The 15993-nt window shown below is 48.5% G+C and overlaps 1 protein-coding gene across 1 annotated transcript in view; it reads left to right on the plus strand.

The window, feature by feature from the left end:
* DGLUCY (D-glutamate cyclase) overlaps window positions 1–15993 on the plus strand; it is an 86991-nt gene that overhangs the window by 25239 nt on the left and 45759 nt on the right. The window contains 5 exon segments of the mRNA XM_070249776.1: window positions 7163–7280; window positions 11137–11190; window positions 11193–11263; window positions 12899–13123; window positions 15556–15706. Coding sequence (XP_070105877.1) covers window positions 7262–7280; window positions 11137–11190; window positions 11193–11263; window positions 12899–13123; window positions 15556–15706 — 520 coding nt within the window. The 5' untranslated portion in view covers window positions 7163–7261.

The raw sequence follows: 15993 nt of genomic DNA on the forward strand, positions 1-15993 counted from the left end.
TCCTCAAGGTTCCTCCATGTTGTAGCATGTGACAGAATTTCCTTCCTTTTAAAGGCTGAATAATATTCCATTGTATGTATATACCACATTTTATCTACAATTTAATTTTTCTATAGTTTATTTCTTATCATTTTTAAATTTTGAAGCAATCACAAAGTGACAGAAAAATTGCAAGGGCAGTACCCAAAAAACGCTCTTTTTTTCTTGAATTCTGAGAATGAGTTGTCCTGATACTCCATCACCTTCGAGTACTCTCCTGCGTTTCTCCTACATCGAAAGAGACTTTCCTAACCCCAACACGACCAGCAAAACCAGGAAACTAATGCAGATTCCTTACTACCATCGAATCCTCAGACTCCATTCCACTTTTGCCAGTTATTGCAATAGTGTTTGTTTTTTATCACAAAAGGACCCAATTCACAACCACTCTTGTGTTTAGTTACGTCCGTCCAGTCTCCTCCAATCTCGAAGAAGAGGTCCTCAGTCTTTCCTTGACTTTCACGACCTTGACGCTTTTGAAGATCACAGACGTAGAATGTCCCTCGATGAAGGTTTGTCTTGTGTGTCTTCGTGATCAGATCCAGGTTATGCATCCTCAGCGGAAAGATCACAGCAGTGACGCTGTATTCTTCTCCTTGCACCCTATCAAAGGGTTTTGATTTTGTCTATGCTAATAATGTTCACTTTGATCACATGATTAACGTGATATCTACCAGGTTTCTCCACTATAAAGTTAGTCTTTTCCTCTTTGTAATTAATAGATATTTTATGGGGAGTGACTTTGAAACTATGTGAATATGCCATTTCTCATCAACTTTAATTTTTTATATCTGTATGGACTTGTGGATCCCTACATTAGCTTAGTGAGTTGTACTCCATTCCCATCATTTGTTTTAAAACTCACATTGTCCCCAATTTGACCAGCGAGAGCCCCTTCAGTCTGCGTCCTTTCTATATGCCCCTTTGAACACATCCTCACATTTCTGGCATGACAAGATGTTCCAGGCTCACCTTCTGTCTTCCTTGCCCCAGTTGTGGAATTAATCACTTTTCCAAGGGGTCTTGATTCATTTTAATGGAAAATGGTATTTAGAATCCAAGATCTGGGCCCTAGATATGTTCATTCCTATTGAAATGTTTTTGCTCCCAGGCAGAGCTAAGGAATGTATGATTCCCTGAGTATGCACGCACACACACACGCACCGTACCACACACACATACACAGATACGCTCCATACTCTCTGATGCCACATGCCAGGCTGCCATTCCCTGACCCTCTGAAGAATCCCTCCTCACCCTGATCAACCTGTGGCACCACAGGCTGGGCCACCCTCCCTGGGAATGTCCTCCTCGTCACTTGTGCTCTGACTCCCTGCTTGGGCCGCCATCGCCTCCCTCCCTCCGTCTGCCATCATGAACTCCTACCTCGCTCTGCTCCAACTCATGGATTTAGGACCAAATTGTTTAGGAAAGAGAAGTAGAAGGGACTGCCATTGGCTTTGGTTGAAAATACTTGCTTTGTTAACAACCCTTTGTGTATCCGGAGCACCTGTATCTGACCTGTTAAATAAACAATACTGATCATGACTGTCAGCATTCCCCTGATCTTTTGTCTCTATTATTGTACTGAAAATGTTTTTATGAAATATTTATACAGTTAGGGTGCCTTCTTCCTTACGGCAACATCTATTTTGCAAATTTGTGGTTGTATTTAGGTTGCCACCAGCAACTCTCTTGGCAAATGTTGAGCAACTCCCACCACAAAAATTAATGAGTGAAGACAAAGTCTGTACACCTACTTATTCTGTTCTTCTATTGTCAAGTTGTAGGAAGTGATCCAGGGGACAGCTATAGAAACCGGAAATGGAGTTTTGTAATGCTGTGAATTGCTTATGCTTGTGAATAATGTGATCTTCCTGGCCAGGCTATAAATGTCAAGGAAATGAACTGTATCTTCTCTTATTTTTTGTACCCCTCAAGGTCAAGTCCTAAATACGATCCTGTGTATGTACAGGGTGCTTCTCGCGCTTGTTGGCTGATAGAGCCATCTTACCAAGATGAAGAGAGAAAGAGCGAGCATGAGTTACAAAATGTGATAGATGCTCTTTAGGCTTTATCCTCCTTGACCTCCATGACCACAAATTCCTCCTGGAAACACTTGCTGCCCTCGGCTTCTGAGCCACATGGCTTCCTTCTCTCCTGGCTCCCTAGCTGCCTCATCTCAGGTACCTTTGTGCATGCCATTTGCTCTGCCCACCCCACCGACAGTAGACATTTATTAGGTGCTTTCTATGAGTCAGGCACTATTGCACGGTTGCACTCCCAGTGCTGGAGATACAGCAAGGAATAAAACAGAGCAAAAGTCCTGCCTTAGCAGAACTGAAGGGAAATAAAACTTTCTCTCTCTTGTGTGTATGTGTGTGCGTGTGTATGTGTGTTATCCCTTGTCTCCACTTCATGGGAGCAACCTTGGCTGCTCCCCCAAAGTATGCTAAGCACTGGCTGGTCCAGCAGGCACATGAAGGGTTAAGGTAGCCTCTCCTGCAAGGTTCTTTTCTCAGAGGAAGACTTTCTGGATGCTCCTTTCTCTGGCCTGGCGTCCCCGCTCATCTGCCAACCTCCCCCTTTGCCTGCCCCCACCTGCAGCCAGAGCCATCTTTATAAAAGGCAAGTCTTACCGCTTGCCTTTTGGTAGAGTGGTACAAGTCTTACCACCATTGTACCACTGAAAACCTTCATGATTTCCCATCGCTCTCTGGATAAACCCAAATTCCTTCATGAGCTAGCCTCTGCTTACCCTCCCAGCTCTGGTCCCACTGCCTCCTCCCTTGCATTCTATATCCTAGCAGCACACGAAGCTGATTTGATCCACGGGCCTCCTTGCCTTTGCTCACACTGTCCCTGGCCCTGAGCACCCCGCTCCCCACCTATCTGCTAATCTGGCCCCTAGGCTTCCTTGTAGACTCAGCCCCTTATCCTCCCCCACCCGCAGTCCATGTGGTCTAGGAACGCTCAGCACGTGGTGTTATCTTTGTTACCTATTTTCTCTCCCGGGTAGATGGACACAATGGTAATTATATGTTTAACGTCTGTCTCTGGGGATGGTAAAGCCCCTGTGAGCGTGGGCGGCGGCTGTCTGATTCCCCACAGTATATGCAGCACGCTGGGCTAGGCGAAGAGTAGTAACCACAGGCAACGCTTCCATCGCGCTAACTGTGGACTCGGCCAGGAACTGTGCTAAGAACCTCACGTGTGTTAGCTACTCTAATCCTTACTACAACTTGGGAAGCACAGACGGTTATAGTCCTGTTTACAGATGAGAAAATGGGCAACAAGAGGTTAATGATCCCCTCCTAAGGGTAGAGGCAGGGTGAGAATCCAGACGGTCCTCCCCTGAATCTGTGCTTTGTACCACGATGCCTGTTGAATGAATGGATGGATGATGGATTGTGCCTGGACACCAGGCACCTAGCAGGCAGTCCCTAAGCGAGCTGTGATTGCTATCACCATGGTGTTCACACTCCCAGGTGCACACGCTTTTTAAATGGGGATAAGTTCTGTTTTACTCCCCTCTGTATACTCAGGGTGTCCCACGTGGTTGGTATTGAATAAACATTTCACAAATGAATGAAAAAACTTGTGAATGACCCAAATCCTCAGAAGTATAAAGAATGACTTATTTTATTTGTAATGTCTTATATCTTTAAAAAGGACCTGATTCTACCTTCCTTATACATATTTAAATTAAATTCCATTTTTTAAATTTGACACTAGTTGCATGTTGTACTATTCAAAGTTGCAGAAAGGATAAACAGCAGAAAGTCCCTCTTCCATCAGGGCCACCCTGTGGTACAACTCCACAGGGTGCCTTTCATATAAAATATAGTGTGGCTGCCGCTGCTCCTGCTCAGATCCCCATCTACCCAATTTCCTTCTCTGCAGGCACCACTGATACCAAACTCTTCTCCATCCTTCCAGAGATGGTCTACATGAGTTTAAACCGATCTATTCTGTGCGTGTGTTATTCACCATAGAATTCTCCACCTTGCCTTGTTATTTTGGGAGATTTTTTCATATGAGGCGTATAGAGTAGCCTCATTCTTTTTAATGGTTACTTGGTATCTCATTGTGTGGTATGGATGTACCATCGTTTAGTTACTCCTTTGTTTTACCAGTCCTCCATGTATTTAATCAACCTCTATTAGGTTGTTTCTATTAAAACAGTGCTGCCATGTGCCTGCATTATTCTGCCCACTGTTTGAGCACATCTGGAAGATACATTCCTACCACTGGAAAAGCAGAGGAATGACTTTCTAATGGTGGAATCTCAGTCATCTGTGCCAGGCATAGATGAGATATTTTTACACTGGAGTTTTGGGTGTGTCTGATCCTGCTAAGGAATTGATTATCTATGGGTGTCTCTGGTATATTCGATACTAAGGAATGATATTTGTGAGTTTGATAGTTTGTGATTCTCTAAAAAGAAAAGAGGCCTCGCAGCAAAAAGGTGGCTTCTTGGAGTCCGACCAAGGCTCTCTGATTGGATCCCATCTTGCCTCACTTCTAGAGTAAGACCTTGCTGGGCAACTGGACACCTGGACCACTCAGCAGTGAGTTCACCAGAGGCCCTGAGAAGCCTGAGAAGTTCAGTGTTCACTCCCCAAAGAAACATGTACTCAAGAGACTCTGGCCCCAGAAGCACTTTGTGGGAGAAAGGGAGAAGGTCCCTGCTGTTCCTAAGGCATACTGAGGATGTGAATCCTATTAACACTACAAGATGAATGATGGATGGATGGATGGATGGTTGGATAGATACATAGATATAGATAGGTAGATATTGATCAAGCAAGTATGAACTTAGACTTGCTTTGGATTTGGGCTCTGCCACATACTAGGTATGGGACTTTAGGTAACTTCTTTGACCTCCCTGAGCCCCAGTTTCCTTGTCTCTAATGGGATTAACAACATCTTCTTTGTGGGGCAGTGGTGAGGCCAATGGTTGCAAATCAATGAGGGTAAAGGGCTTAACACAGTGCCTGGCACATGTGCCATGTGGTTGTAGTTACTAACATTTGTCATATGACTGGACCTTCTCTGGTTGGTGTATTGAGGGCATTTCTTTGCAGGAGCCAATGAGCATGTACTTCCTGCTCTGTTTGGCCCCTGTCTTCAAGGGGATGACTCTAAGGTAGGGGATCTCAGCTTTCTTTCCCTCCCAGCAGACATGGCGGGTGATAGTCAGGTGCCTGGCATACTCCCAGCATGCATTTCCCAGGATTTTTGCTACACTTATTTGTCTCCAGGCTAGGAAAACAACATAGGAATGACCTAGATCCACTTACATTTATACTAAAACAATAAATAAATAAAGGAAAGGAAGAGTAATCACCCTCAGATTTTGGTCTTCTGGCTGCAGCTTATTTGCAAAACAGCACCCAGCTTGCATCTGCTGCCTTATGGAGTCATAACAGGGGGCGAGGACTAGCAGGTGCCTGTGGGGTCTCTCTTTTTAGTGGGTTTGGGGTAAACTCCTCTCTCTCCTCCAGATATGAAATTAAGATGATTATGAGAGGGGTCTAGCTACTGAACCCACATGGTTATGGAATAGTTCTCTCAGATTCAACCTCTGCTGACTGCCTGCCTGAGGTGCTAAGCCCTCCTCAGTGACTCTGGGGAACCACAGACATCCAGGAGCTTAGCTGGTGCCTTGGCAGCTCGGCTAAGAGGTCAGACCTGCCAGTCCCAGGTGGGCTTTCTCAGTCCAGCAGGCAAGCACAGGCTTGACCTGCCAAAGCAGCTGCGCTAAGCCTCAGCATCTTCAAATGGGGTACAGAATCCAACCTTCCCTGACCCTCCCAGCACCCTGGCCCAGCCCAGTGGGATATACTGTGCTCTCCTCTGTGTCCCTGGGGCACTCTGTTCCTGCAGCTACTAAAGAACTCACTGTCGGTTTAAAATACATCTCTAACCCTTCCAGGGCAATATATTTTACATTTTGGTTTTTAGAAATTTTATACAATCTCAAATGCTTCGTTAAAATGGCCTTGAGGTTTACATGGGTTTCTATCTAGATTAGAGTTGAAAACATACATTGGTGGCTTGGAATCCCATTGGGTTCTTCTCCTTAGACAGAAAGAGTTGTGGAAAATCAGGCTTGTCTGGAACTTTCATTATGGACACTGCCCTTGAATCCTGCTTTCATCCATTCTGCAGTCAGCCAGTCATTCAACAAACACTTACTGAACTCCCACTTTTGTGCCAGGCATTAGGCAAGGCACGTGGTATATTTAGATGAAGGAGAGGGGGGCTGCTCCTTGGAGGCCAACACAACGTGGCCATCTAGCCCTAGATTTTGCTGCCACATTGAAACCTCTTTTTCTAGAGTAAAGAAGTCCACTTATAGGATTCCTTTCTGAGCATAATTTCCTGGAGCTTTGAGACCATCTCTCTATTTTAAAATCTACAGTATTTGTTCATTCACCAAAAATCTGTATGAGGCACGGTGCCTAGAGTCATGGCAGTGGGAGGGGGGATATGGAGAAGAAAACATAAAACCTCCACCTTGCAGGGACCTGCACATAAATAACAGAGGTCACATGTGGCCAGGAAGTCTGGCCTGTTATTTCACTGGTGGTTGCACATGGCGTTCATTCATTTGCTCATTCGGTGTTGGTATTTTTGGTGTGTCCTCTGTGCTTAGGCCGTGGTAAGCGCTCTGGGGCCTGTGGAAGAGCCCTAAGATGTGGCCTTGCCCTCTAGGCACCTGGGGGTCTCCTTGGATGCAGGGGAGACAGCAAGGTTCAGAGTCAAGTAGAACGTCAGGCCAACTGTGACTCCAGCCAAAATCAGCGGCTCAAAGAGTGCCCTGGGGGCAGGGAGGCCCTGTTGACGGCTCCACAGAGGCGGGAGATTCTGAACCAGTACTGAGGACATTCCAGGTCAGGGGAAGGGCATAAGCAGAGATCTGCAAGTGTTAGTAATTTCTCATTAGGAACTGAGACCTGAAGAGGGTGGGGGTAGGGGGAGAACTTGCTCCAAACAACGTCCACCCCAGGGCAGGGCCGGGAGCAGCCCTGAAGATGGGAGCTGGTATCTGATGCTGAATCTGCGCCTGCAGGGGACCTGTGCGTTCTCATTCGTTCTGCTTCATCCCCTCACTCAGATTCTCTGTGGCATTCAAGGATAGCATGAGGACCTTCCGCCTGAAGTCCTGCCTGCCCTCCACTGTGAGGAGTCTGATGCTACAAGAGAAACCACAAGCATGTCCAGTATGGCTGGAGGTGAGTGGCGCTAGATGCTAAAAAAAAAAAAACCCTGGAAATACCAGCTATGTAGGACCCAGGAATCCCTGAGACTTCTAGCTTCTGCATGGGAGACAGAACGTAAGAGCAGAATGATATTAGCTCTGGTCACTGCTTAACTTCCCAGAAGGCACTGGCACTTTGGAGCAGACTCAGGTGTGAGAACTCATCAGACCCATGCCGCACCACCCAGTTTTGCTTGGTCGCTACAGCTCCATAGGGAGAAGCGCCAATGGCCTCAGATGATGGAAAGGTTTTCCCTCAAGTGTCCCCAGATTACGCTGCATGTTAATCCAGTTTTGTTTCAGACCAAGTGTCCCTACCTTGGACTGATCTTCTGCTCTGGGTGGCACCCATCTCCCCACTGTCTCCCAGGAGTGACACCCAAGGCTCTAAAAGGTCCTGAAAGAGAAAACAGATATCAAAGTTGTTCCTGACCCAAATCCCAGCAAAATTTCACAATAAGGAAGCCTTTTTTTGGTTATGGTGGAATCACCAAAGGGACAACGAGCAGCATGGTTTAAAGTGGCGGAGTGGGTCAATTTTCATTGTTTATTGACATGTCTGGCCTTTGTTGCTATTTCTGCCCAAGAGAGTTATCTGCTGTTGCATGACCAAGCACCCCTACACTTAGTGGCTTAAATTGCAATTCTCATAATTCTGCAGTGAGGCTGGGCTTAGCAGGGTGGTTCTTCTGCTGCACATGGTGTCTGCTGGGGCCAGACCATCCAAGGTAACTTCTTCCTCACATCTGGAACATCCACTGGGATGGCTGGAACAGCCGAGATTCCAAGAGAGAGTATTCCGAGAGGACAAGCCCTATTGCCTAAGCACATGCTGAGCCTCTGCTTGCATCACTCCTCCTAATGTCCCATTGGCCAAAGCAAGTCACACGGCCCAGGCCAGAGTCAATGGGGAAGGGGAAGCTCAGGGGCGTGGATACTGGGAGGCATTCTTTATAGAGAGCCCACCAAGGTAATAGTCTTCCAGAACCCTTCGGACACATGATGTACCAGCAAACATCAGCTTAACCCCAGGTTGACCACCGCTTGCTCGAACCTTAGGGAGTCGAGAGAGCAGAGTGGCGTCAGACAGCCTGGGTGTGAGTCCCAGCCTGGCTCCTTACTGGCTGGAGCTGTGGGTAAACTGTGTGACCTCTCTAAGCCTCATGTGTAAACAGAAACTAGGACCAGAATCTTCCCTGCGGAGCTGTCTGTCGGGAGGAGTAACTGAGCTAACGTGGATACCGTGTCAGGCCGTGTTAGCCGCTGTCATGGACCGCTCCCCGAGGAAAGCAGCTTATTCCGCAGAACTCCAGCTTGGACTATGGCTTCCAGGCCTTTAAATCAGATTAAGATCTTTAAATGGCTTTTTTCCCTCTTGTCATTAAGTTAAAAAAAAAAAAAAAAGAAACGTTGCTTTTTGGGTGAAAGTACTCAGAGGACTCCCTTCATTTTTCTGCATGAAGAGAAAGTGTGATGACTTTAGATAGAGCCCAAGAGACCCAGAGCGCACACAGATTGTTCAGACCGTAAAGTGCCCTCCCCCTCGTGCGCCCACCGTCCCCTCCGCAAAGACACCAGGGAGCCCTCTGCTCCCTGTCCTGTCACTAATGGGGACAATGTGGGGGCTTTCTATGACCAGCAGTGGAGATGCACAAAACCAAAACACAGTGCCCTCTGAAGTACATTTAATTAAAAAGGAAACAAAGCAGCTTTGTGCGTATAATACCTCCCTGATTTACAGTATTAAAAATCCAACCTGCTCTCGCAACAGGCCTTGGAGGTAAGAAAGGGGCGGCGAGGGAACACGAGGCCTCTGGGCGAGCTGAGTCCCCTTCCTCTTCGCTCGGGATTATTTTGGGAGTGTGCTGGGCTTGCTTGAGACGCGCAGGCGGCTTCCTCGGGCTTTCGGCAGCTGGACTGTCCAGTTTGTCCTCATTTTGAAAGCCTGTTTGCAGCATTGGCAGGCGCTGTGGGGTTTGAGATAATGAGTTCCAGGCAGTTAGAGCAGGAGCCAGTCCTACCCTTTTCCCTGCAGATGTTTGCACGTGCTTCACTCACCATCCCCGAGGAGGAAGGTGCCCGAGGTGGTGGTAGCCCCAGCCTAGGGAGGCCTGGTGCCTGCAGCCCAGTGGTGACCTGAGAGGGACGCAGGGGCCACCTGTCTCAGGTTTGAATCCTGGCTCTGCCACGCACCAGCTGTGTAACTCTGAGAAAGTCACTTCATCTCTCTGAGCCTTCTTCCCCTCATGGGTGAAATACAGATGATTACATACATGAATTATAATACGCACGCAGAAAATATTAGCTGACAATATTACTGCAGAAGTGTCCACATGTTGATAGAGTAAATCTGGCTTTTAGGAGAATTGTCCCCAAGGTTATTTCTCCAAAAGAGCATCATTATGTGTTTCTTTGGGATGGTCTTTTTAAAGGAAATAACCCTTTTTTTTTTTTTTTTGAAACATAACTTTTCTTGTTGGTTTTTTCTCCAGTTGAAGAATGATAGGTATTTATTGCATAAATTTTAGAATATTGAGAAAAGCACAAAGAAGAAAATTAAAATCACTCACAGTCTTGTCACTGGAGATAACCAAGCTTAACATGTAGATGTATTTCCTTCTAGTTCTTTCTCTCATAGATTTTATAAAAAGGAGAATACGCCAAACATACCATTTTGTTACCTCGTATCATTCCTTTAACCAGATGTCACAAACATCTTTTAATATCATTAACTATTTCTTCTGTACCATAATTTTAAGTGTCTATACAAGATTCCACCGAACGGATGTAACTCCAGCCCCTACTTCTTGAACACCTATGTGCTAGGTAACTTACACCCAGGAATGAACTCACGGAGTTCCATTTGAGGTCAGGGTGGTTGATGCCATCTCATCCATGGGAAAACCACTGCCCAGGGTCACATAGCTGGTCAGGTTTGTTTGCCTCCAAAGCTAAAGGACATTCCATTCCAGAGGAGGGCTGCTTGTCCCCAGAGGAGGTCATGGCATGCAAATGAAGTTCTTCCTCTACAGCTCCGTTAAGACTGTCTCTTTGGAGGGAGAGTCAAGGATTCCGTGAGCCTACTCAGTCAAGAATCTGCCCAGACGAAAGGCAGGAACAGTCTCTTTCCCCAAAAGGATACCCAAATGGCCAATAAAACAAATGAAAAGGCACTTGACCACATTCGTCATCGGGGCAATGCAAACTACAGCCACAGTGCGATGCCACTGCACACCTGCCCAATGGCTAGAATGCAAAAGGCAGGCAATACCAAGTATCGGAGAGGGTATGGAGCAGCGAGACACACATGCACATGCTGTATGATTCCGTCTGGTGAAGTCCAGGAACAGCCAATAGCAATCTGTGGTGTTAGAAGTTGGGGTATGGTACCCCTGGGAGGTAGTGATGACTGGAAGGGGCATAGCAGAGTTTTCTGGGATGCTAATAATGTCCTGTTTCTTGACCTGGATGGCAGTTACATGGGTGTATTCATTTCGTGAAAATTCATCAAACTGCACACTCACATGCATTTTCTGTGTGTATGTTTGGCTGCAATAAAAATTAAATAAATTAAGGGGCTGGCCTGGTGGCATAGTGGTTAAGTTCATACACTCTGCTTCAGTGGCCTGGGGTTTGCCGGTTCGGATTCTGGGTGTGGACCTACACACTGCTCATCAAGCCATGCTGTGGCAGCATCCCACATACGAAAGAGGGGAAGGTTGGCACAGATGTTAGCCCAGGGCCAATTTTCCTCACACACAAAAAAAAGTTAAAAAGTCTCTATCAAGAAGCAACTCACCGTGCTTCTGTCCCCCTCTTGTCAAATCCAGGGCTCCGAGCAGCCAGCGTGGTGGTCCTGCACCAGTCCCTCCCTCCAGCCTTTGAAAATTCTGCCAGGCCAACAGTGGCCCGCTGCACCTGCTGGGCTGAAGTGAGCCAGGCAGATGGACATTGCCTGTCCTGGCTACTGTCCCAGACACCAGGTAAAATGCTCAGATTACTGGCATTAAAGCTTGGGAGTGGCCAGGTGCTGCAGCCAGGTGCATCTGTCACCAGGGACCTCTGTGTGCGGCCTCAGGGATGTGGAATGTCCTGGCACAGAGCCTCATGACTGTTGCTCAGAAACAAGCTGTCCTCCCCACCATTCCTACTCCTGTCCCTGTCCCTTTGTCCCTGTGCCAGATAGAATCATCGGGATCACCAAGAAAATCCAGCCCTGGAGAAATGCCACTGGCACCCAAGCCAGAAACCTGTCTGCACAGGATGAAGAAGAAATAGAAACACTGCATCGAGAGCACTCAGAGACAGACCTCATTAGCACCGTGGCGTGTGTTTTCCCAGACTTTTACAATATAACGTATCACATAAACGGCCCTACTGATTCTGCGTCCCAAATAGCTCCCCAGCGAGCCACATTTCTCCCCGATCCCAGCTCAGGCTCGCAGGCTCTCTCGTCTAGACTCTTAGGACATCTTAACCGCTCTCCTTGCCCCACTCTCTCCCACCGCAATGACTTTTACTAAGGCTACATCTGATCACGTGACTCTCCTGTTTACAATTCTTCCGTACCTTCCCGTGGCTTGCATCTTAGCAACTGTACCTTAAGACTTGTAGTGACCTGGCCCCAGCTCGGAGTCTCCCCTCAAACCCTGACACTCCAGTCATCCACCGCTCCCCAGAGAGAAAGCTCCCCAGGAACGTTCTGCTGTTATGGTGTGTGGACTCCAGGGGTGGGAAGTTCCTTCAGAGACCCTACCTGGGCCCAGGTCAGCTCTTTGATGTTTCTTCCTCGCACCTCCTGCTGCCAACTCAGGGACTCCTAGAGGAGATCACCCAATGGGCCACAGTGCTTGATGCCTCCATGCTGTTCACATACTGCTCCCTCTGCCTAGGATGTACTTTCCTCCTTGTCCAACTGGTGAACTCCTATTCATCCCTCAGAACCCAGCTCCAGCACCTCCCCCTTTGTGGGAAAGAATGGATTTCTCCCTTCCCTTTGTCCCTCCTCTATCTGGACCGTTAACCCTCACTGCTCTATACTGCAACTATCTATTTTCAATGCAGTCTCACCTGCCAAAGTAGGATTTTGAGCTTCATAAGGGCTGGTCTGGTGTCTTCTCCATCACTCTGGCCCCATCACCTGGCCTGTGCTGGCACGGAGGAGTGGCTCAGCAAGACGATTTTGGAGTGAATGAAGAATAGGCTTGTAACCAAAGTTTTTCAGCCCCACAGAAGAGTTTCTCTAAGGAAAGAGAAAGGCCTTGCCCACTGCCAGCACTGAGAGCGTCCTTGAGACACGTGTCCTCTGTCCGCTTGGTCTGCAGGCCCCGCTTTGATGGCAGACAGGGCATCAGTGTTTTATTCTTGCTGGTTGGACTGGTTTTGGGTTCAGGTTACAAGAAATATAATGGGGTTGGGGCGGGGGCCACCTTATGGACATGCTGGTTTAATAGTTTCCAGTCAGGTAAGACTTTAAGGATGCCAGCAAGGCCCCCTGCTCACAACTGTGTCCCCTACCTTGGCACCACAGCCTCCGATTTCAGCCCTAGAGATCCACTTCTCTCTCCCCAGCCCCTTTTAAAAAATGCACAGTCAGGGGCCACATTGAATCTGGGGGCCTGTGGCTGTCCCCAGTTCCGGAAGTACGAGTTTGGTGTCTGCCTGGCCAGCCTGACCTCACTGGAGGAGTCCTCGGAGCAGCTGGAGGACATGGTGGCCTTCCTCCTGGGCTGCAGCTTCTCCCTGGAAGGGGCCTTGGAGAAGGTGGGGGTCTGTGGAAGAGAACGAGCAGGCCACGGCCACGCAGGTGCATCCAAGGTAGGCACAAAATCCACAAGGGCAGAATGACTTGAAAATGTGGATCGCCTCGTGTTTTCCTGTGATGGGGAGAAAAGTGGCATAGGAGGCAGGAGACCTAAGCTCTGGCCCCAGCTCAGCCACTTTCTAGCTGTTCAACCCAGGACAAGTGGATAACCTCTCTGAGCTTGTTTCTTCATCTGGAAAATGGGACTGCCGGCCTCTCTCTTGCCCACCTCTGGGACTGCTGTGAGGACCCAGTGTGGCCTTGAGAGTGGAGTCAAGCCCTTTTAGACAGATCACTGCAGTTGTGTAAACCAAGCCTGTTTGAAATTCGTCTGGCTCCTTTAACTTAGGGCATCTCAGTGAGATTTTTAAAAATCCTCTCTGGCTTGAACTTCCTGGCATCAAGGAGAATATGCCTGGCTGGACAAACGCCCAGGGATTTGTGGCAGAGGCTTGGCCAGGCCATTAGCTGCTGGGTCCTGTCTCTGTCAGGAAAGCTAGGTCGTTTTCTTGGCCGGAGGTGGCCGCTGGTGGTCACGACCTAGCATGGTCACCTCTGCTGGGACATGCCCACTGTCAGGGGCTGCCTCCTGCTGTATCTCTGAGGTTTTATTCCAGCCACTGCTTGTCACGGGGAGAGAACCAGATTCCCTCATCCCACTGACCCCTCCTGGCACATTTGTGTGAAGTCTGAGAAGTTCATCTGCGGGTGGATGGCAGCCAGCACCAACGGCCCCCTCCAGGTTCCTGTATGGAGGACTCAGATTGGAGATTTCATCTTGGGCTCCGGGACATTTATTAATACTTGCCTGGTTTGGGCTCCTGCCAGAGAGGTCTGAGCTGCCTCTGATGAGAAACAAGGCTGCCTACGGTGTGTGCTGCTTTTCATGTGTAGAATATGGCCCTGAGCGGTCTTCCTGCAGGTCGGGAAGGGTGGAGGCAGGACCACAGCCGCTGTCTGGGGCCCAGGGCAGGGTCTGGCCCCAGAACACACCACCATCTGGAGCAGGAGGGCCTCACAGCTCAACATGTGCAGCCTTCATTTTTAGATGAGGAAACAGGCCTAGAGAGAGAAACGGACTCGCGCAAATCCCAAAGCCAGACGGGAACCCAGGACTCCTGGCTCCCTGCTACAAAATGTCAATAGTAGAGGCATGACAATTAAAGGATGCGTTGCACAGAGGCGCTCATCACTGCCCTGCTCAGCAGAGCTATGGTTTTCCCACCACACCTTGCTGCCCTCAGTGGTTCCCAGAGAGCTTTCAGTTCAATATTGACGCCTCCACCCGTTGGCTCCTGGGACAAAGGGCCAGACAGCCATCTTGGATTCAGTTGGTGGTCTTGAGAGGATGAAGTGCCCCCAGAAGGAGGCATCTCAGCATCAGGGAGCGCTGCCTGCCTCCTGTGAGCATCCCTGGCAGGTGCCACCTCCCAACACGGAACTGGCAGGCACACCCAGGTTTCATCCTGCTGCTGTCAGGGTGCTAACAGCAAGCCCTTCAGGCGCCCGCCAAGACTATCCCAGTGGATTATGGTCCTGGCCATGGCCTAAATCTTTCATAAGCCCCACTGCAGAGACCCAGAAACCACTCAGGGGACAAAAACAACATCACCAGTGAAAGTCACGCAGGTCATCCTGGCAACTTCTATTGAGGTGGGAGGGCAGAGGCTGGCTCAGTGGGGTCCAGGCACAGGCCTCCAGCCCCTGTGTGGACTCCTGAGGCAGAGGAGGCCCCAGGGCCTCCTGCAAGGTTCCCACTCTCTTGGATTCCTCTGCCTCTGGTTCTCTCAGAGATTCTTTACCTGTGGTCCGGGGGTCCCTTGAGGTCCATGGAGAAAATTCAGAAGGTCCATAAAATTGGGTGGGGAAAAATTACATTTTCATTTTCACAGCCTCAAACTAAAATTGAGCGTTTCCTTCAATTATGAGTGTAGGCAACGAACTATAATCATATCTGCAGATCCTGTGACTTTGTGGCTGCCCAAAGAAATCACAGACGCTTTTGCGTCACATTGCACTTCTTCCTTAAATCTCAAAAATGTCTCATTTGTTGATCAGTGCTTCAAAATGACCACGGTAGATGTGCCATATTGTTCCTTAAGCTGTTAATGAAGCACACATATGGCTGTGTCATATATTTTCATAATTTGATCACTGCATGGGCAATATAATTGGTTTCTTTTGTAATCCTATGCATTTGCTTTTATGCAATTAAAAACGTTACTTTGACAGGGCGGGGGTCCAGGGCACATATAAAGTTAAGTTTTAGATCAATAATTACAAGCAAACTTCCTCATCTCTGTGTTGCATAAAAGTAGAGGCTATATTTCTCTAATAGCTCCTTGGACCTCCTGCCTGCTTCGTTCACTGCCTTGAACTCCTGGTACTCAGGGCTTCTATTTTGTTTTTTTTTTCTTTTAGCATTTTTTACTTGATTTCTTGGCAGACAACAGTCGCTTGTGCTGCCATTGCTGGCTTTTGCTGCCCTCTGGTGGTCACGATGAGGCCCATTCCCAAGGACAAGCTGGAAAGGCTGGTGCAGGCCAGTTGCTCCATCGGGAGCAAGCAGGGACAACCCATTCATATCGGCGACCTGGGTCAGCGTCCACTCTCATTCATGATTCTGACAGCTGTGCTTGGACTTCTGCTCGAGGAGACAGGAAGTGGCCATGTTCCTGAGCTCCCACAGCTTGTCCTCATCTTACCTGGAGGTCCCGGGGGTCCTGCACAAGGCTCAGACTCCCGCAGTAGGATTAGGGCTGGGTTTACAGATGCCCCTCAGGTTTAAAGGTGCTGTCTTGGCAGAATAGCCAGCCTCACGCATTTGCTCCTGCAAACTTCAGGTGAACCTAGGATGGGGGAAGCGGGCGGTAGAAGATGGCAA

Source organism: Equus caballus, chromosome 24 (assembly GCF_041296265.1).
Source record: "Equus caballus isolate H_3958 breed thoroughbred chromosome 24, TB-T2T, whole genome shotgun sequence".
NCBI classification, from domain to species: Eukaryota; Metazoa; Chordata; class Mammalia; order Perissodactyla; family Equidae; genus Equus; species Equus caballus.